At 44.8% G+C, this 21855-nt stretch overlaps 1 protein-coding gene across 3 annotated transcripts in view; it reads right to left on the bottom strand.

Annotated features, from left to right (window-relative positions):
* The window catches only part of TMEM241 (transmembrane protein 241), a 118938-nt gene that overhangs the window by 62512 nt on the left and 34571 nt on the right, over window positions 1–21855 (bottom strand). For all 3 annotated transcript variants that reach the window (XR_009251015.1, XM_058692516.1, XM_058692517.1), the window contains exons 5-9: window positions 15411–15488; window positions 5737–5762; window positions 3902–3953; window positions 2016–2064; window positions 1084–1129 (exon numbers count right to left, since the gene is read on the bottom strand). Coding sequence is in view for 2 of the 3 variants with exons in the window: in XM_058692516.1 (XP_058548499.1) it covers window positions 1084–1129; window positions 2016–2064; window positions 3902–3953; window positions 5737–5762; window positions 15411–15488 (251 nt within the window). In the remaining variant the exon portion in view is untranslated. The remainder of the gene's footprint in view (window positions 1–1083; window positions 1130–2015; window positions 2065–3901; window positions 3954–5736; window positions 5763–15410; window positions 15489–21855) is intronic.

Raw genomic sequence — 21855 nt, 5'->3', positions numbered from 1 at the left:
GGAAAGGTGCTCTAGGGACCCAAGTCACAGCCTCCGAGTATAACCCTCTCCCAGGGGTCCTTCCCTTCAGGCCCACCAGCGGGCCCTGAAACCGAGAGGCCAGTGAGGCCAGTCTAGGGCCTCTGACCTCCCAGCTGCAGCCCAACTCACACCGGGACTCCTGTCTCTTCCATTTACATTTGCCAAGGCTGGTATGTTGACTGCCCACAATAGAGGCCTCATTTTACCCCAGAACAGACTGGGGAATTTCTGGGTCTAAACAAAGTCAAGTTAGGAAGGGGCTGAGGAAACCAGAAAAAAGAGTTGGTCTCTGAGTTGGAAGAAGTTAACTAGGGCCCAAAGCAGCGAGTCACATAATTTTTATAAAAATGTCGTCTGAACGCTGCCTCTGAAGGGAGAGGGTAGAGGACCCCCCTGCTCTTCAAACATCATTGGTATGATCAGGTGCTGGTGGACCCCACCTGGAACAGCCCAACAGCAGGACAAATGGCTTTGGGGGCCCCAGGCTGCTGTGCCCTGACCACAACCCAGACTTGCAGAGTTTCTGGCTGAACAGAACAAGCTCACAACACTATGGGCCTCACCTCTTTGCTTTAACCAAACAAGAACTCACCACACTTTAAAAGTTTACCTTAGGGCACCTGGGTGGCTCAGTTGGTTAAGCATCTGACTTTGGCTCAGGTCATGATCTCACGGTTCATGAGTTTGAGCCCCACATCGAGCTCTGTAGAGCCTGCTTCAGACTCTATGTCTCCCCCTCTCTCTGGCCCTCCCCAGCTCACACTCTGTCTCTATCTCTCTCAAAAATAAATAAGCATTAAAAAAAATAATAAAAATAAATGAATTAATTAAATTTTACTTTAGCGTTGCCTGGGTGGTGCAATCAGTTGAGTGTCCAATTCTTGATGTCAGCTCAGGTCATGATCTCACGGTTTGTGGGTTCCGACCCCCTTGGGACTCTGTGCTGACAGTGTGGAGCCTGCTTGGGATTCTGCCTCCCTCTCTCTCTGCCCCTCCCCTGCTTGCTCTCTATCTCTCTCAAAAAAAAAATAAAATAAACTTTAAAAAAATTTTAAAGTTTACCTTAACGCATTGGGTTTCCAGGACTTCTGCAATATCTTATAAGCCCCTGAAAACGAAGCAATGGGTGTTACTGGCACAGGGCATTCTGCGTAAAGGGCTGCAGGCAATTCCAGGGAAGCATGAAACCCACATGGACAAGGGCCGCCCTTCCCACGAGGGACATCCACAGCCGACAGGGGGCGACAACAACACTGGAGGGCTCCAGGATGTGAAAGCCACAATCCCTGTGATAAAAGTTCAGTACAGAAGAGTGCTGGGCCAGGAAGGCTCGTGATCAGCAGAAGGAGACAATTAACAGGAAGCTTTCGGCTTCCTTTGCAGGGTGCCCAGGAGAAAGAAACACTGGATCTCTGAACTGTGTGTAACCAAGTCAGGGCACTGCTTTCCCTCCACGATAGCGGACAGGAAACACTGAGCGCATGATTTGAAATAAAGTCAGACAGCCTTTTTATTTCCCTCCCTTGCTTTTCTTGGGGAATACTGCTGAAAGAGGGTGTTTCTGACCCAAGATTCTGGATCTCCCTCACCACTTTTTGAGAACACCAACCGGCATGTCGCAAGTAGACTTGAGCAAGTGGGGCCCGAGCCATGGTGAGTTAATTAATGTTTGTCGAGAAAAAGAGGAGACTATATCAGAAATGAAAATATTTGAAGAAAACTCCAAAACAGGAAAATCAGATCAGAAAATGCCCATGTAATTTTAATCCTGACACCTGGTCTTTTTTTTAATTTTTATTTTTAATATAATTTATTGTCAAATTGGAGAACATACATACAGTGTGTAAAGTGTGCTCGTGGTTTTGGGGGTAGGTTCCCATGGACACCTGGTCTTTAATCTTCCTATTGCTCAGAGTCACTGAAAAGTGGACATATATGATAAGGTCTAAATAATAAGCCTCAATTATTTAAGTAAGCATTCTTTTAAAACTTACCTACACAGAATAAGTGAATTACAGCCCAGAAATATCCATCTGGATCAAACTGTAACACAGGATTAAAAAAAAAAAAAGCGGCTGTAAGTATAGACAAACAGGATCCAGCATAGCACTTGGAAACCCTAAATAACGGATGCACAGTGCCAAGCCAGGGTTCCACAACAGGACTCTCGGGGTCTTGGGCCAGTCCGTCCTCATTTCTCAGCTGGTTGCTTATAAAATCTTCCTAACAGGGCTCTTTGTCTCCAGCGCCCCTTGCCCCATTCTCCACACTGTCCTCACACTGTCTCTAAAAGGCTAATCCAATGGTGTTGTCTATGGCTTAAAATCATTCACTAGTCCCCCAGGGACTTTAGGATTAACTTCAAACTCATGACACCCAAGGATCTCTCTGACAAGCCCAGTCCTATCTACTGTACCCCCTCCAGGGAAAGAATTTGCACTTCCCCAAGCATGAATGCTCCCCCTCCACCAACTTGGGGGGGGCACTCCCTCTCTTCTTCCCTTCCTTATTTTTCTCCACAGAAGCTTATCTCATCTGACATGCTCTATTTCACTTGTCACCTGTCTCTTTCTCTACCATCCACTAGACTGTAAATTCCCGCAGGGCAGGAATTGGCACAGGGGCATGCACATAAGACGTGCTCACTAAATTTGAATCACAGAATACTCAGGACAGCTCCAGGACTGTGCCCACACCTGCTTTGTTCTCCCACCCAACTCCTCCTCACCCTTCAAGATTTCGGTCTGATAGCAGAGCAGGGCTATCATACCAGATACATCTGGTATCAGTTCTAAAATCCCCACTTATTCATGAGCTGGGGACCTTTGGGGCCTCATTATTCTTTTCTTTTTAAAATATTTATTGATTTTTGAGGAAAAGAGAGCATAAGTGGGGAGGGGAAGAGAGAGAGGAAGACAGAGAATCCCAAGCAGGCTCCTCACTGTCAGCACAGAGCCCAATGCGGGGTGTGAACTCACAAACTGTGAGATCATGACCCAAGTCAAAATCAAGAGCTGAACGCTCAACTGACTGAGCCACCCAGGTGCCCTGGGGCCTCATTTTCTTTAGCTCTGTAGCAGAGATAATAATAGTCCCTTTCCTCATAACACTGTGAGATTTTAAATAAAATAAGACTTGTAAAACATTGGCACAGAGCCTGGCACATAGATAGCTCCCTATAATTGTTAGCTATTCCTCCTTTCTGGGTCCCTGAGTCTTCTTAGGTGCCTCATAACATCCCGTATCTCCCCAGGACAGAGCTTTGGCCTCCCTGTTGTAATTATCTGTCTATTATCTGTTCCCCTCCCCTTCGCTCTGTCTAGACTCTGCCTGGATGAGGACAATTCTTCTTTGTGTCCCCAGAGCCTGGCTCAATGCCTGACACTTGATGGGGACTTAATAATTGCTGGGGGAGAAAAGAAAGAAAAGAGACCCACTAATGAGATGACAGTACTGGGGGGTAGGGGTGGGTCCTCAGTGCCTAATAAAGAAAAACTCAGGATAACAAAGTGAAAATCACTCTACAGATGAGGCCCTTGGCTGAGGGAGAAAATCAACTTTGCCTCAATGCATGAGGCTAAGGCAACTTGGGCACTGGCTTGTGGGTCCTCCAAGCACCTACAGAGGGCAGACCGCACCCACCACAGCACCCACAGGCCACAGCCCCGCTGCATTGCCACAGCCTTGGGGAGAAGGCAATAGCCTGAGGAAAAGATGTTAACCTGGCCAAGAGGTACCCAGCCCGGAAGCTTTGAAATGCATTTGTACAGACTAGGGTTCTTCTGATTCTAGAAGGAAGGACTAGAAAGTTCTGCTCATACATGCAGGCTTCAGAGAGTAAAAGACACTTGGAAGGCAAAATGAATGCACTTGAACTGACCTGGGAGTCGTTGAAGGGGAGGCATCCTGCAGCAGCCAGGAGAAAGAGGACACTGTGCAAAGGGAGATAAAACAGGCAGCTTCACTTTTCAACATCAAAGTGTTTCCCAGAGACCGTGGAGATTGAAACACATCGAGTGGAGCACGGATGAGGCCAAGACCCTGTGAGACCAAGCCCCGTTCCCCTGTCCCTCCTCTGAGAACCCCAGTAGGGAGTTGTCAACCATGTGCTCCACTGGTGACCAGACAGTTTCTTCCCCGGTGCTCAGCTGGCCTTTCCCCAGACACAGGCATTTGTAAAACCACAGCTGGCTCACTGGAGAAAAACAGGATGCCGGTGAAATAGATAATAAAAGGAGATTTTTTTTCAAACTGCAGATGCCCAAAAATACACTAGTGGAAAACTGGGCAGTCAGGCTGTAGTTATAGCACTTGGGCAAAAGAAAGCACATTAAAACCTTGGGTGCAGCACCTTCGCCAAGTGATCAAACTTAACATCTCCAATGAGAGGACAGATGTACATCATGTGCCTCCTGATATGACATCCTGAAAGGACCCAACGTCACTCAGACGGCATTCCTGCCAAATATGCATAACCCACCCCACATGGCCGGCTGGACCAAGGCAGGGGAACCGGTACAGAGGACTCCTCAGAGCTGGGACCTCACAACCCTGGGAAGGTCAGGATGACAGGGAACATCCTGAGTCACAGGAAGGTCCTCCACTCTAGCCCATCCCCATCCTAAAGCCTTGCCAACTCTTAAGAAGGCACACAAATGGCTTCAAGAAGACTCCAAGGCACCAGATTACCGAGGCACTCAGAGGCAAAGGGTGTGGTGAGTGGAGGGAGGCTGTCGGAAGGGTTTCTGGGACCACATAGGATGAGGCAGGTGGAAGGAGAAGAGAACTCTAATGGACTGGGTGTCTACCTACAGTAGAAGACTTTATAGAATATAGGATCCTTCCCCATCCACAGGCAGTGAGTGTTAGACAGCCCCTTGGGGCTGAGAGAAGATGAGGGCCAGCCAGGTGTGAGACAGCACCTGGTTTTCCCACCAAACCGGGCCTTAAGCAATACCTTAATATATCAGGTATTAGTGGGTTTTAATGCCTCTCTTTCACACCTGCTAATCTTTTAAACAAGAGAATGAGTCCTGACAGTGTTGCTGTTATTTTTTTTCCAAGTAGCAGCCTATAATAAAAGCAAAACAAAAAGTCCTAAATCCGTGTGTCTGTTAGTTTCCTATCTTCAGGAATGAGCTTCGTGGCTATTGTAGAGGAAGCCGGAAGCAGCTAGAGAACAGGGCAGTTAGCACACTGGAGGCACAGGGACCGCCTGAGGGTCCAGCCCGGTTCGTGTTCCAGCCGAGGCGATGAGGCACAGAGGGCTGTGAAGTCTGCCCTGAGTCACTTTGCCATGGCCCAAGACGACGACTCAGATCCCTGGCCTTGCAGCCAGCACTTTTCCACCACGGGAATCATAAAAACCCATTAAGTTGCAAACAAATATTTTTCAAATTTTAAGTCATTCCCATGTTTTCCATTTTACTTCTCCCATCAGCAGTGCACAACTCTTAGTGAAGGTTTGGGCGACAGCAGCTGAAATCTAGCACACGTTATTTTCCCCTTAGGAACAGAATATTTCAGGGAAAAAATACACAGAGAGAGAAAGAGTAAAATTTAGAATAAGACACAAAATAGGGGTATATAAGCGTACATAATAAATTCTGTCCACTCTCAAATAGGAATCTGCAACAGTTTATCATCAACAGTTAAAATTAGGTTAAATCTTCTATTTTAGAGGGCTGTGGGTTTTTGGGGTTTTTTAAAACTTACCTACAGATCTTTGCAGGAGAAGTTTTCTGTATGAAAATAAAGAGACTTCTAGTTACTATTTAAAAATTCTTTTTCCCCTTAAAAGAAAATATTTTATTTTTAATTGTTTTTAAGGTTTATTCATTATTGAAGACAGAGAGAGATTGAGCATGAGTGCGGGAGGGGCAGAGAGCAAGGAGACACAGAATCCGAAGTGGGCTCCAGGCCCTGAGCTGTCAGCATAGAGCCCGATATGGGGCTCAAACCCATGAACCACGAGATTATGACCTGAGCCAAAGTTGGACGCTTAACCGACTAAGCCACCCAGGCGCCCCTAAGAGGAAATATTTAGATCCAGAGGCAAATAAGTTTTGAGTAAGCTTATCGGGGCCTTAAACATTTGCTGCACCTCAGTATTTCTTGGGGCTTTTTCTGCTTGGACCACATGAAGAATGACTCAGAGGTCCAGAGTTGAATCATCTGGGCAAAACACTCTGGGTGTGCAGTTTTACTACCCTCACCACTGGAATTATGTTTACTCACAAAACCCCAAAATGATGCCAGGGCTAAGCCTTCAAATATCTTACACACCAAGAAAAAAGAGAGAAATTGATGTGACCTGTGTAAGAAGAGAAATTAAGCTCTTGTTCAACTTCTGTTCCAATCTATCTCCTTATATTTTCCTTTCATTAATCCAGCTCTGACTCTGGGCAGTGTTATAAATCCTCGGGGATGATGTATAAGTGAAGAAACATGAAAATGGAGAAAGAACAAATAACTCCCCCCACCGCCCCCAAAAAGAGAGAAAGGGCAGACTGGGGAAATTGGCATTTAAAGCTCTCTGAAATGAGGAAATTCTAATGCAGACTCTACCTTTAGCCTCTCCTTTTTATTAGTCATCTAAAGGGAATTAGTCCTTTGCACTCAGGAAAAAAGTTCTAGCAAGGAAAAGCATAGATTTTTCTATATTTGATAGAGGAAATGACAGATTAATTCTGGTCATTTCAAAAGGATTACTTTGCTAGTTGAGGACAAACTGTAGTTTTTATTACTCTAGTTCAGGGAAAGTGAAGTATGAACATATTGTTTAAAAATGAAGCACTCGGGGTGCCTGGGTGGCTCAGTCAGTTAAGCATCCAACTTCGGCTCAGGGCACGATCTCACAATTCATGAGTTTGAGCCCCACATCGGGCTCTCCGCTGTCAGCACAGAGCCCGCTTCAGATTCTCTGACCCCTTCCCCTTTGCCTCTCCCCCACTTGCGTTTTTTTCTCTCTGTGTTTCTCTCTTCCTCTCTCTCAAGAATAAATAAATGATTTTTTTTTAAGTCTGTTAAAATTAAAGCACTCAAAAGGTACAAACTTCCAGTTATAAAAGAAATAAGTCTTGGGGATGTAACGTACAACATGGTGACCATAGTTACTAATACCGTATTGTAGATCTGAAAGTTGCTGAGAGTAGATCCTGAAAGTACTTATCACAAGAAAAAAAATTTTATAACTACCTATGGTGATGCATGTTAACTAGACTTATTGTGATCATTTTGCAATACATACAAATATCCAGCCGGTATATTGTACACCTGAAACTAATATAATGTTATATGTCAATCATATCTCAATTTTTTTTTTAACGTGAACCACTGACAAGGAAGCATGTTTTGCTATGAAGGCTATCTTCAGTTTTCATGCATTACTAAATAATCCAGTTTGTACTGTTTTAATAAATAGATCTTGTTTGTATGCAAAGGAGTGGCTTGCATCTGTGTGCCGAACCTGCCTCAGCTGGCCACGCCAACCTTGACTCTACTGCCACCTGGTGGGGACACTTATCCCTTCAGTAGGGAAATGTGTCATTAAAAGAACCAAATGTGGGGCGCCTGGGTGGCGCAGTCGGTTAAGCGTCCGACTTCAGCCAGGTCACGATCTCGCGGTCCGTGAGTTCGAGCCCCGCGTCAGGCTCTGGGCTGATGGCTCGGAGCCTGGAGCCTGTTTCCGATTCTGTGTCTCCCTCTCTCTCTGCCCCTCCCCCGTTCATGCTCTGTCTCTCTCTGTCCCAAAAATAAATAAAAAAATGTTGAAAAAAAAAAAAAAATTTAAAAAAAAAAGAACCAAATGTAATCAACATCTCAACAGTTTGGCAGGAAAGTAGCAATAAGACAGGGACAAAAAGCACATCCCAGCTCTTCCATGAATAGTAAACATGTTCACCCAGCAAGTGTCTGTCTAGGGGCTTCCGACACAGGGCAGCAAATCAATACAGTGCTTGAAACAGTTCACCCATTTCTCAGAAGAGAGACTGCTTGTTTTATTTTATTTTAAACATGTCTTGGGGCACCTGGGTGGCTCAGGCAGTTAAATGTCTGACTTTGGCTCAGGTCATGATCTCGCGGTTCTGTGAATTAGAGCCCCACATCAGGCTCTGCGCTGACAATGTGGGGCCTGCCTCAGATCTCCTGTCTCCCTCTGTCTCTACCCCTTCTCCACTCATATGTGCTCTCTCTCTCAAAAATAAACATTAAAACAATTTTTTAAATAAATAAACACCTCTGGCCAGAGGAGCCAGAACCTGAGATATGGATATTAAAATAAGCAATAAATGCATTATTGAGCCCCGTCTCCTAGGGCTCTGAAAACAACTGAGGAGTTGATGTCAGGGTGTTCATCTTCTGAGGCTCCTCAGTCTCAAAGTCACCCGGTGATAAGTCCTCGTGATACCTCAGTGTTCTGAATGGGTCAGTATAACTTCTCAAAAGGCATACCACCAAAAATAACAATAAATAGCTAACATAACCGGGGGTCAGCTAAATTACCATGAGGGCTACCTACTTTGGGCCGGTGTTGTTCTAAGCCCTCTACAGCCATTGGCTTATTTCATTTTGGGTTAATTAAGTCTCAAGTTATATGCTACAGATGCGGACACCAAGGCACTGAGAAATTAGCTAAGTTGTCCAAGGTCACAGGGTTTGGGTTTGGGTGATCTAGCTCCAGAGGCTGACCTTTTATGATGCTATTCTGCCACAGCCAGCCCGCCAGTCCTGCGGTGGCATCCCACCGGCCCTTTCAAACCACTACCTTCATTTGCTGCTTCCTCTGCCTGACTGGAGTGCCCTTTATCCCTGCACTTTGAAAATTCCTACCATCTGTGTGACTGGGTTCAAATCTCACCCCTGACCCTTCCAAACAGACTTACCAGTGGTCACCTCTGGTCCCTCCACACCCGTTTCAGCCCATATGACATTCTATGGGCATCACAGAGTGTGTTTACACGTTGGTTCTTCCATTTAGCTGAGTTTTGTGAGGGTGACCAATGTGTCCTCTATATCTCCATAGCCAAATGTCTGATATAGAGTATACACTTAATAAATGTTGAACAACCAAAAGAATGAGTAGCAATATTGTAATATTCAACTGTGACAACTATATCTGCAAGGTAGCAAGACTATTTCCACAAGCCACACGTTACCTTATAAAAGTCAAGCTGTGTGTGTGTGTTTGCACATGCATGCACAAAAAAACAGGGATGGTGACAATGAACCACAGCTCCAGATGGAGTATATTCTCATAACCTGGGAACAAGGTCATGAGGAGGTCAACCTTCCTTTCCAGAGTTGAGTCTGGTGAAACCTGACACAGAATGGACAAAAGAGGCCTCAATGTGAGTCATAGGTTAAGTCTAAGAGATGTCATATACAGCTGTGTTCCTGGTAATATCTGGTCACTTTGTTGAGGCTCCAGGCTAAATGATCAGGAAAGTGAATCATATTGAGAAAATATCACAGCAATACTCATCACAGAGCAGCTTTTAATGCCAACCTACTAGAAATCACCTACAAGTTTACACACAGGTACTTGCCAACACATCATGTTCCATGTAAGTGGAATGAGGACACAAATAGAGATTCCTGACAAATTGATCAGGAAAATAGGATAGTATATCATTTATGTAAGTATGTCTATATATGTGCCTAGAAAAAAAGTCTGAAAGAATAGAGTAGTATCCTCTATGAAGTAGGATCACACTTGATTTCTGGGACATTTTTCCTCTGCGTGTTCTACAATTTATTATAGTTTATTCCATTGATAAAGGAAATAAAGGTTTTAAAAATATTTTTTAATGTTTACTTATTTTGAGAGAGAGAATGTGTGTGTGCAAGCAGAGAAGGGGCAGAGAGAGAGGAAGAGAGAGAATCCCAAGTAGGCTATGTGCTGTCAGCACAGAGCTCGACATGGGGCTCAATCTCACAAACCATGAGATCATGACCTGAGCCAAAATAAAGAGTTGTACACTTAACCAAATGAGCCACCCAGGAGCCCCAAAATAAAGGGTTTTTTTTTAAATAACTAAATACGTATGTAATCCACGCAATTGTTTCCTAATTTGCCCTGACAAGAAATGTTGTTTATAAAGAAAACAATCAATAAACCTAAAAGACAAGCTACTGAATGGAGGAAGATATTTGCAAATGACATATGTGATACAGGAGTAGTATCTAAAATATATAAAGAACTTATATAACTCAACACCAAGAAACAAATAATCCAATTAAAAATGGGCAGAAGACATGAACAGACATTTCTCCAAAGAAGACATCCAGATGGCCAACAGACACATGAAAAGATGCTCAACATTGCTCATCATCAGGGAAATGCAAATCAAAACTACAATGAGATATCAGCTTACACTAGTCAGAATGGCTAAGATCAACAACACAAGAAACAACAAGTGTTGACAAGGATGTGGAGAAAAAGAAGCCCTCATGCGCTGCCGGTGGGAATGCAAACTGGTGCAGCCACTGTGGAAAACAATACGGAGGTTCCTCAAAAAGTTAAAGATAGAATTATTCTATGATCCAGTAATTTCACCAGTGGGTATTTACCCAAAGAATACAAAAACACTAACTTGAAAAGATATATGCACCCCTATGTTTATTGCAGCACTATTTACAATAGCCAAATTATAGAAGCAACCTAAGTGTCCCAACAGATGAATGTATAAAGAAGATGTGGCATATTGAGGCACCTGGGTGGCTCAGTTGGTTAAACATCCAACTCTTGGTTTCGGCTCAGGTCATGATCTCACAGTTTGTGGGTTCAAACCCCGAGTTGGGCTCTGCGCTGACAGTGCAGAGCCTATTTGGGATTCTCTCTCTCCCTCTCTCTCTACTCCTACCCAATTCATGTTCTTTCTCTGTCTCAAAATAAATAAACTTAAAAAAATTTATTAATGTTTATTTATTTTGAGAGAGAGAGAGAGAATGAGCAGGGTAAGAGCAGAAAGACAGGGAGACACAGAATCCAAAGCAGGCTCCAGGCTCTGGGCTGTCAGCACAGAGCCCGACGCAGGACTCGAACTCACAAGCCATGAGACCATGACCTGAGCCAAAGTTGGATTCTCAACCGACTAAGCTACCCAGGTGCCCCTGAAAATAAATAAACTTTAAAAAAAATTTAAAGAAGATGTGGCATATACATATACAATGAAATATTATTCAGCCATAAAAAAGAATGAAATCTGTCCATTTGCAACAACATGGATTGACCTAGAGGGTATAATCTAAGTGCAGTCAGTCAGTCAGTCAGTCAGAGAAAGACAAACACCATATGATTTCACTCATATGTGGAAGTTAAGAAACAAAACAAACAAACATTAAAAAAAAAAAAAAAGAGGTACAGCCAAAAACAGACTCTTAACTATAGAGAACAAACAGATGGTTACCAGAGGGGATGTGGGTGGAGGAATGGGTGAAATGGACGAGGGGGATTAAGAGCACACTTGTGATGAGCACCGGGAGATGTATGTATGGAATTGTTGAATCACTGTATTGTACACCTGAAACTAATATAACACTGTATGTTAACTATACTGGAATTAAAATTTTTTAAAAAAGAAAGAATGCTGTTTAGTGTTAGTGATGAAATGGAAATGAAGATTCAAAATATTTTGGCGTTTATCCAGTTTCTTCCTCTCAGCCTGGAAGTCTGGCCCCTGGTTTTTGCCTGATGATGATACCCCTGAGGACTCTCTAACCCTGTTTCTTACGTGCAGCCTTGACTATGTGATCAGACTTGTCCACCAGGAAGAAATACCTTGTAGAAATGCCTGGATCTCTTCCCTAGACCAGATGAATCTTCATTTTCAATTCACAACAAAGGTGTCCACTTTGAAGATAAGAAGCATGAGTCAGTCTCCCAGAACCTGAGCAGCTCTTGGTGAGTTTCTCGACCTCAGTGACTGGCTAGTGAATATTCAGCTTGGCAATTCTGGGGCTGGACTTCGGGGCTTTGCAGAGAACATGTGGTCCCTGCCAAGGGGGATTCTGAGAAAGCAGGCAGAGAGACCCAGGGAAACTCCTACTGCGTTTCATTGAACCTCAGATGCCACTGATTGTAAAATTCCCCATTCTTTTATATACTATCAAGAAAGAAAGCATTTGACCATGGCAGGCCATTGATAGTAAAAGCGTCCTAACTATAGGTAGTGAATACTTTTTTAAAAGTTTATTTATTTTGAGAGAGAAGGTGCAAGCAGGGGATGGGGCAGAGAGAGGGGGAGAGAGAGAGAGAGAGAGAGAGAGAGAGAGAGAGAGAGAGAGAGAGAGAGAGGGAATCCCAAGCAGAATCCACAATGTCAGCACAGAACCCGATGCCAGGCTCGAACTCATGAACTGTGAGATCATGACCTGAGCCGACATCAAGATCGGACACTTAACTGACTGAGCCACCCAGGTGCTCCAGTAGTATTTTTTTAACATGAAAAAAAAAAAGCAGCATGTAATTGATGAAATATGGAAATTGCCAGATGGGGTGAGAGGTATAAAGTCAGAGAGAGGTGCTCACGCTCCTTGAGGTGTCAGGGAAGGCTCCAAATGCATGCAGACCAGCCTAAAATACTGAGAGCCTCCCTCGTGAGACTTCGAGAGTCACCACAGGGTCCCCTCTCACCTCCTGCAGTCCTTTCTCCTCCATAGACAGCTGAATGAGCTTTCAACGCTGTAAATCTGATCGGTCCCTCGGGCCTTTCACACCCAACCCTGGCCGTTCACTGCGCTCAGCATAAACCCCACATTCCTAGCCCAGCCTCAAAGTCTTGTCCTGTCTCCAGTCTCATCCTAAGCCACCCTCTCTTTCTTGTCAAGCTCCAGCCTCACTGGCCAAATCCCTTCCTACATCTGGCCTTTTGCATCAGATGGCTCCTCTTCCTGGGAGCCCTCCCCTTGCCCCACCTGTTGAACTCCTGTTCAGCCTTTGTCTGTGTTTAAATGTCACTTCCCTAGAGTGGCCTCTCGGGCTGTACAATCCAGCAGGTGGGTGTAATGATTTGTCTAGTGTCTTCCCTTCTTGGTTGATGCTACGTACGAGGAGCCCAGAATGGTAGGGCCATGGCTCTTCCTCACTACTATAGACTCAGAGCCTGGCACAGTGGGCACGTATTTAGAATAAATGAGATGGTGTTGAAGAGGTTCTCTGACAGATCACAAGAAAGAAAACATCACGACATGGTCTAGGAAACATGAGAAGTTTGGTTGTGGCTGGATTTTCTAAAACCCTAGAGGTAGATGGTATCCTGGTGGTGACAAGCTTTACATGCCTCTGTGTAGGTCATGCGTAGTCCCCAAGTACATGGGGACGTGATCGGATCTGTATCAGAAGGTTACTTGTGTGCAGTGTGGAGGAAGGTGAGGGGGAGAGGCAGGGGGAGAGGCAGAGGCAGAGGCAGGGAAGGCAGCCAGGCACTACTGCACACCTGGCAGGCGATGGCAGGCGATGGCAGGCGACGGCACACACACAACGCAAAGACAGTCCAAGCCAGGTCTGCTCACCCCAGGTCCTACTTGGCTGCCCAAGGGCTTGGGGGAGCAAGATGTCATTTGGCCCCTAGCCAGATAGCCCTGAAAAACAGATGAGCATCTGACCAAGGTGACAGCAGCAGTGGGAATGGAAAGGAGGGGACAGATTCAGAAACAGGGTGTGGTGGAGGGGTGGGGGGAAGATGACCAAACCAGGACTTTAAGAACCCCTATATTTCTGACTTGGGTGGTGATGATCAGGATCATGGGATCGCCAAGTAGGAAGCAGGTTAGGAAAACAGCAGTTCCGGTTTGGTCCCTTTGCATTTCAGATGCCCGGGAAACAGCTGGGCAGACAGCTTAGAGGCAGCAGGCCATGGGGATCTGAGCTCAAGAGAGAGGCCTGGGCTGGAGATGGGACACAGGAGTCACAGTGAACGGAGCGGGGGCGCTGCCATGGGTGTGGATGAGACTATCCAGAAAGAGTGTGCATGGGAACAAAGGGCTCCTGACACAGAGCCCTGGGAGACCCTGAAGGGCAGACGAAAGAAAGGGAGAAGGAAGAGCCAGAGACCGGGGAAGAGAACCAGCAGGTCAAGGGGGCCAAGAGACTCAAGGAAAGGCAGCAGTGAACCTGGTGAATGGTGTACAAGGCCAACGGAAGTCGCATAAACGCAGCCATCGTTGACTTCAGCCTGAGCAACTCCAGGGAAATGGTGGGGGCAGAAGCCGGAGCAGGTTGGAGGTGAGAAGGGCACGAGGCCGTGAACAGCTCTGAACCTGACCCTCCCTCCCTCACACACTGTGCTGGGGGAGGGCAAGGACGTGGTGGGGCGGAGGCGGAGGGGTGCACAGGCAAGAGAGCACGCCGGCGTTGGCATCCAGTGTTGGTTTTAGAAACACAGCCTTTCAGAGCTGGGTTAGTGTTGGCGGGTCTCCCAGGGCCCACTCCATCCTTGGTGGACTGAGAGCACCGAGTGTGTCCACTGGTTGAGGAAAGTCAGCCAGCAGAGACAGAGAGAGGTCAGCTATCCAGGATAAGGAGGTAGTCCATGGAGCTGCCCACAAGCAGCAGATGGGAATGACAGGGTGCACAGGTGTATGGAGTGGCCTCGGCCACGGGAAGGATGCCTCTCTCTCCCACACACCCGTAAGAAGTGAGCTGCCTGAATGGCCAACTAGCCTCTCTGGTTGGAAAGTTCCACATTTTTATATGAAACCATCTCAAATGGGCAGATGTTAAAAAAAAGAGCTCCCAAAAGAGGACCAAATTAAAACCGCCACTAATAACGTTAATAAATACCTACTAGGCGCCAGAAACTTTCAGAAATACTTAACACATGTGCCTCGCTGCGTCCTCCCAACAACTGTATGAGCCAGGTGTCGTTAGTGTCCCCTTTTCCCCAGTAGAGGCACAGAAAGCAAAGACACTTGCTTGAGCTGGTGTGAGGCAGAGCTGGGCTTGGGAAGAAAGGGGATTTCCCCCGGGGGGGGGGGGGGGGGGAGGGGGGAGGTAATGCTCCCAGCACCCTACGTGAATCTCTGCAATATGTTTCCCTATGGCCCCTGGGGTTCATTGTGGGTGGGAATAAGGACCCCCGCCCCCATTCCTCAGCCCACAGTAAATTCCTCCTCATATCCCAAGGTGCTTGCTCTGCCCTGACCTGCAGCTGAGTGCCATTCAGATCAAGCATTCCCACACATGCACAGTGAACTGAAGAGATGTCAAATACACGATGCTTGAAATTAGTGATGACTGCCAGGCAGTCTTGACCACTGACAGGAAACAGATGGCAGGAAAAGGTAGACACTAATTTGGGCCATTAAAAAAAAAAAAAAAAAAAAAGAGTTCATCTCTGAAATTTAAAGCAAGGGAAGCGAGACTAGCATTTTGCATTATCATTTACCTCTTTCCGAAAACACTTCTGGTGCCCACAGATGATAACTTCAGCTACATTATGCAAAGTAAGAAACACAGGAATGGCCTGAAAGAAAACAGAATAATGTAATAAGCATGAAAATGTTTTCTTTGATCCCTTAATTACATAATACTTGGTTTCTGCTTAAAAATAAAGATCCGTGGGAACTTTTGGCATTCACATATATGATCCCCTCCAGCAAAAACTCTTCTGCGTGGATTAGTGCTCTCTGTTGGAGTATTATTCTTGGCGAGGTGGATGTAGAGGCTCAACACATATTTATTAAGCACCTACTGTGTGTCACAGGAAAAACATCCCACGTACAAGGTGGATACATGATAGGGAGACTGTCCCTATCAAGGTAAGAGCTCTGATGGAATACACAAAAAGGCGCACTTACTCAGCAGAGTGTCAGAACCCTGCCAAGAGCCAAGTGGCCGCTGAAGAGTTTCAAGGGAATGACATGATTTGATCTCTGTGTTTAAAGGAACTTGGGCTCCCAGTAGAGGACAGAAGGCAGAGATGGTTGCAAAAGTCTTGGGGTGTGGCAGACTGAAAAATGGCCCCCCGAAAGACAGTCACACCCTAATCCCTGGGACCTGTGAATGTCACCTAACATGGCAAAAAGGGGTCTTTGCAATTGTGATTAAATTAAGAATCTTGAGATGGGGAGTTTGCCCCAAATTATCTGGGTAGGCCCCAAATGCAAACACATATATTTGTAAGAGAAAGAGATTTGACACACACGGAGGAGGAGGCCATGTGACCACAGAGGCGGAGACTGGAGTGATGGGACACAAGCCAAGAAATGCCAGCAGCCAACAGAAGCTGGAGGAGGCGAGAAGTGGATCGTCCCGTAGAGCCTCCGGAGGGCAGTGGGGCCCTGCGGACACACCAGGATTTCGGCACAATAACGCTGATATTCTCTACAGCTGGAGACAACAAGTTTCTGCTGTTTTAAGCCACCCGATATGTGGTAATTTGTTACAGGAGTCATGGGAAATTAATACAAGGAATGGCAAGATGGCGGCCTGAACTTAGCAGTGGCAGTGAAAAAGGAGAAAAGTGTTCACATTAAGGAGATATTTAGGAGACTGAACTGAGGTAAATATTTGAATGACTGGGATCAAATTTGCACCCAAAAAAAAGTGAGGGAAAGGAGAAGAGATAAAAAAAAACAAAAAAAAAAACAAAAAAAACCTTAACACTCCATGGGTGCCTGGGTGGCTCAGTCAGTTGAGTGCCCAACTCTTGATTTTCAGCTCAGGTCATGATCTCATGGTTTGTGAGATGGAGCCTGTGTCAGGTTCGGTGCTGACAGCACTGAGCCTGCTTAGGATTCTCTCTCTCCCTCTATGTCTCTGCCCGCTCCCTTGCTCGCACATGCACTCAGTCTCTTTCTCTTCTCAAAATAAATAAATAAACTTAAAAAAAAAAAAAAACAACCCTAACACTCCAGAGGGTTATTAAGGTAAACAGAGCACCCACTGCACATTTACTATTGCTGGGCTGTTTGCTAAGAATGTCAGTCTCTCCGAATCTGATGGGTAATCTTGACACGGTGAGTGAGAAGGATTAAAGGGTGTGGGATTTTGTTATTGTCTCTGTTGTTGATGACAACAATACATTGTGATGTATTGATGTCAGTATTTCTTGAAAAGTGAAAAAGATCAAGCATATACATGGGTTTTGGCATCAGAAGGGGCTAGTGGAGCAAGGCACTTATCCAAACCTTAGTTTGCTTCTCTGTATGGGGATAGCAATTTCTACGACCCGGAGCACTTGGGAGGAATGACAGAAACGAGTAGGTAAAGGATAGAGGAGTGGTTCGGGAGCACTACACAAAAAGTGGTCAGTATTAACAGACAGCCCACTCTCAGCAGCCTAGACAGAGGACCCTGAGCTGGGAAACTGTTCCAGCTTAGAGGACCCACTTAAGATCACGTCACTCGCCTACTTCCAGATGGATCTGTTCTTTATCTTTTTGGAGGATATATTTTTACCTTGTTTTTAAAACTTTGTAGCTCTTCCCTATTTTAGTACTTGGTTCTAACTTGCACTGTTTTTTTATTCTTTTGGAGTTCTTGCCTTACATTTTCCTGCCTTTTTAACACTTTCTACTGATTTATCTTTCATTAAAAGTGCAACTCAAATTGTTTTTTCCTTTTAAAATCATACTTTATAAAAATAAATAAATGGATAATAAAATATCATACTTTATTTTAACAAATAATCCAGTTAGAAAATGGGCAGGAGACATGAACAGGCATTTCTCCAAAGAATACATCCAGATGGCCATCAGACACATGACAAGATGCTCAACATCACTTATCATCAGGGAAATACAAACCAAAACTACAATGGAATATCATCTCACACCTGTCAGAATGGTTAAACTCAACAACACAAGAAACAACAAATGTTGGTGAGGATGTGGAAAAAAAGGAACACTTGTGCATTGTTAGTGGGAATGCAAACTGGTGCAGCCACTATGGAAAACAGTACAGAAGTTCCTCAAAAAGTTAAAAATAGAACTACCTATGATCCAGCAATCACACTACTGGCTATTTACCCAAAGAACATTAAAACACTAACTTGAAAGAATATATGCACCCCTATGATTATTGTAGCATTATTTGCCATGGCCAAATTATGGAAGCAGCCCAAGTATCCATTGATAGATGAACGGATAAAGAAGATGTGGTGGGGGTGCTTGGGTGGCTCAGTCAGTTAAGCATCCGACTTCAGCTCAGGTCATGATCTCATAGTTCGTGAGTTCAAGCCTTGCATCAAGCTCTGTGCTGACAGCTTGGAGCCTGGGGCCTACTTTGGATTCTGTGTCTCCCTCTCTCTCTGACCCTCCCCCCTTCATGCTCTGTCTCTCTCTGTCTCAAAAATAAACATTAAAAAAAATTTTAATTTTAAAAAGAAGATGTGGTATATATATACATATATATGTATACATATATATAATAAGTGATGGAACATTACTCAGCCATAAAGAAGAATGAGATCTTCCCATTTGCAATGACATGAATGGACCTAGAGATTATTATGCTAAGTGAAATAAGTCAGTCACAGAAAGACAAATACCATATGACTTCACTCACATGTGTAATTTAAGAAACAAAACAAACAGGGGGGCACCTGGGTGGCACAGTTGGTTAAGGGTCCAACTCTTGATTTCAGCTCAGGGTCATGATTTCACGGTAAATGAAATAGAGCCCTACATCAGGGAGGAGCCTGCTCAGGATTCTCTCTCTCTGCCCCTCCCCTGCTCACTCACTCTCTCTCATTCAAAATAAATAAATCTTTGGGGCGCCTGGGTGGCGCAGTCGGTTGGGCGTCCGACTTCAGCCAGGTCACGATCTCGCGGTCCGTGAGTTCGAGCCCCGCGTCAGGCTCTGGGCTGATGGCTCGGAGCCTGGAGCCTGTTTCCGATTCTGTGTCTCCCTCTCTCTCTGCCCCTCCCCTGTTCATGCTCTGTCTCTCTCTGTCCAAAAATAAATAAAAAACGTTGAAAAAATAAATAAATAAATAAATAAATAAATCTTCAAAAAAAGAAAAAAACAGAAACAAAAGGGGAAAAAGAGGGAGAGAGAGATAAACCAAAAAGTAACCTCTTAATTACAGAGAACACACTGATGGTTACCAAGGGAGTGGGTGGGGGGTTGGATGAAATAGGTGACAGGGGTTAAAGAGGGCACTTGTCATGATGAGCACCAGGTGATGTACGGAAGTGTTGAATCACTATATTGTACATCTGAAACTAATACAACACTATATGTTAACCACACTGGAGTTAAAATTTTTAAAAAGGGTTTAAAAAATCATACTTGATATTTATTATTTTCTAGTTTTTAATTTATCTTTTGTGCTTCTTTTTACTCCTCTTAAATTTTTATATTTTGAATTAATATTTATTGTTTTAAGATCAATAGAGATTTTTTTTTTAACTGGCTTTATCTATTAGGCCATGTTTGGCAAACTTAGGGCCTGGGCTTCTAGTTCTCAGCTTGAGAAGATAGCAAAGAAAATCTTGGGTGGGTTACATGAAAATATGAAAGGGCAGCCTGGATACTATTTATTTAAAATTAAGACCTTTTGGGGCATCTGGGTTGCTCAGTTGGTGAAGCATCCAACTTCGGCTCAGGTCATGATCCCATGGTTCATGAGTTCAAGCCCTGCATTGGGCTCTCTGCTGTCCGTGCAGAGCCTGTCTTGGATCCTTTGTCCCCTCCCTCTCTGCCCCTACCTACCCTTATTGCATGTGCGCATTCTCTCTCTCTCTCTCTCTCTCTCTCTCTCTCTCTCAAAAATAAATAAACCCATAAAAAATGAAGACTTTTTTAAAAATTTTATTTTAATTTTTGAGAGACAGAGAGCACGAGCAGGGGACAGGCAGAGAGAGAGGGAGACACAGAATCTGAAGCAGGCTCCAGGCTCTGAGCTGTCAGCACAGAGCCTGATGCAGGGCTCGAACCCACAAACCATGAGATCATGACCTGAACCAAAGTGGGAGGCTTAACCGACTGAGCCACCCAGGTGCCCCCCAAAATGAAGACCTTTTTAAAGGACACCAGATTTAGGAACTCTAGACCTCAAGGAGGCTAATTTTCTTGATTTAATAAACCATGGATAGATTTCTCGATCTCCCTAGACTCTGCTCTGATCACATTCTGGAAAAGGATCTATCATACACACAGAATTGATTTTCAAGTACACTAATGACAGCTACCAACAATGTGTTGGGCACAGTGCTAAGTATTTTAATTGCATTCTTTTATTTAAATCTCCTTCCCAGCTGCCATGTTGGGGCCTTAGGGGCTGCTTTGGGCTCTGCTCATGTCACAGCCTCTTTGCATTTGGCCCAAAGGGCTGCGAGAATGAGAGTGAGGGCGAGGTTAGGCAGGCTGTAACCAGGAATCGCCTTCAACCTTATTTGGTGCATCTTCCGCATAAAGTGAGGAAAACACCCCCACTGCTCCATGCCCAGTATGGAGCCCAACATGGAGCCCAACATGGGCTTGAGCTCATGACCCTAAAATCAAGAGCTTTGCTGAGATCAAGAGGCAGACACTCAACTGACTGAGCTACCCAGGTGCTCCCCCCACTTTTTAAAAGTGAGATGGGTCTTGGGGCATCTGGGTGGCTCAGTCGGTTAAGCGGCCTACTTCAGCTCAGGTCACGATCTCACAGTCTGTGAGTTCGAGCCCGGCATCGGGCTCTGTGCTGACAGCTCAGAGCCTGGAGCCTGCTTCCGATTCTGTGTCTCCCTCTCTCTCTGCCCCTCCCCCGTTCATGTTCTGTCTCTCTCTGTCTCAAAAATAAATAAAACGTTAAAAAAAATTAAAAAAAAAATAAAAGTGAGATGGGTCTTAATCATGGGACTTTTGAATTCATGTAAAGAAGGTATATTCTTTTTAAAGCCCTCTATTCCATCATGTTAAAAAACATTGGGAAAATTTGGTATCAAAGACACTCATTACACTAGATCACAGATCTGGAATACCAGATCAAACATCTGGAATGTTTGTTTCCAAATTAAAAAAAACACACACACACAAAAACTCCTTCCAACAACTCAATTAGTGGGTGCTACCACTTGATTTATAGACAAGGAAACGAATGCTCGGAAGATGAAGAAACTTGCTGAGAGCTCACAACGAGTTCAGAGGCCAAGCCATGCCTCCAATCCAGGCTCTCTACAAAGCCCAAGCTCCTAACCTTGATGCTACAAAACCCAAATTACAGCAAGCCCCCAGTGTAACCTTCCTGGCCCTACAACTGTCCAAAGTCCAGTAGGACTGGTGTGTTCCAAATCCCACCAGTCTGCTCCCTCCAGTAAGAAAACTGGTATGATCTAAAATATAGGCACTCAGGGGGACCCAGCTGGTTCATTCAGAAGAGCATGTGACTCTTGGTGTTGGGGGTTGTGAGTTGAAACCCCATGTTAGGTGTAGCGATTATTTAAAAATAAAATCTTTTAAAAATAATAATAAAAAATAAAATACATGAACTCAGGGTAAGCTCTATGACCTTTTAAATTTTCTTTTATTTTTTAATGTATTTACTAACTAAGAGAGAGAGTGGGGGGAGAGCAGAGAGAGAGGGAGAGAGAGAATCCCAAACAGGCTTCACGATGTCAACACAGAGCCCGACTTGGGGCTCAATCCCATAAATTGTGAGATCATGACCTGAGCCACAACCAAGAGTTGGACGCAGCTGACTGAGCCACTCAGGTGTCCCTCTTACCCTTTTTTAAAGGATAGCTTCCACTGCTACTTTAAAAAATTTAACTCTGGATTTCTCAAGCCATTTTTCTACTGAGAAGCTAGCAGGCTTTAGGAACAGTAATTGTGGGGTGCCTGGGAGGCTCAGTCGGTTGAGCATCCGACTCTTGGTTTCAGCTCAGGTCATGATCTCACAGTTC

The sequence above is a fragment of the Neofelis nebulosa genome, chromosome 11, assembly GCF_028018385.1.
Source record: "Neofelis nebulosa isolate mNeoNeb1 chromosome 11, mNeoNeb1.pri, whole genome shotgun sequence".
Classification (NCBI taxonomy): domain Eukaryota; kingdom Metazoa; phylum Chordata; class Mammalia; order Carnivora; family Felidae; genus Neofelis; species Neofelis nebulosa.
This window is presented reverse-complemented; position numbering and strand designations above follow the sequence as displayed.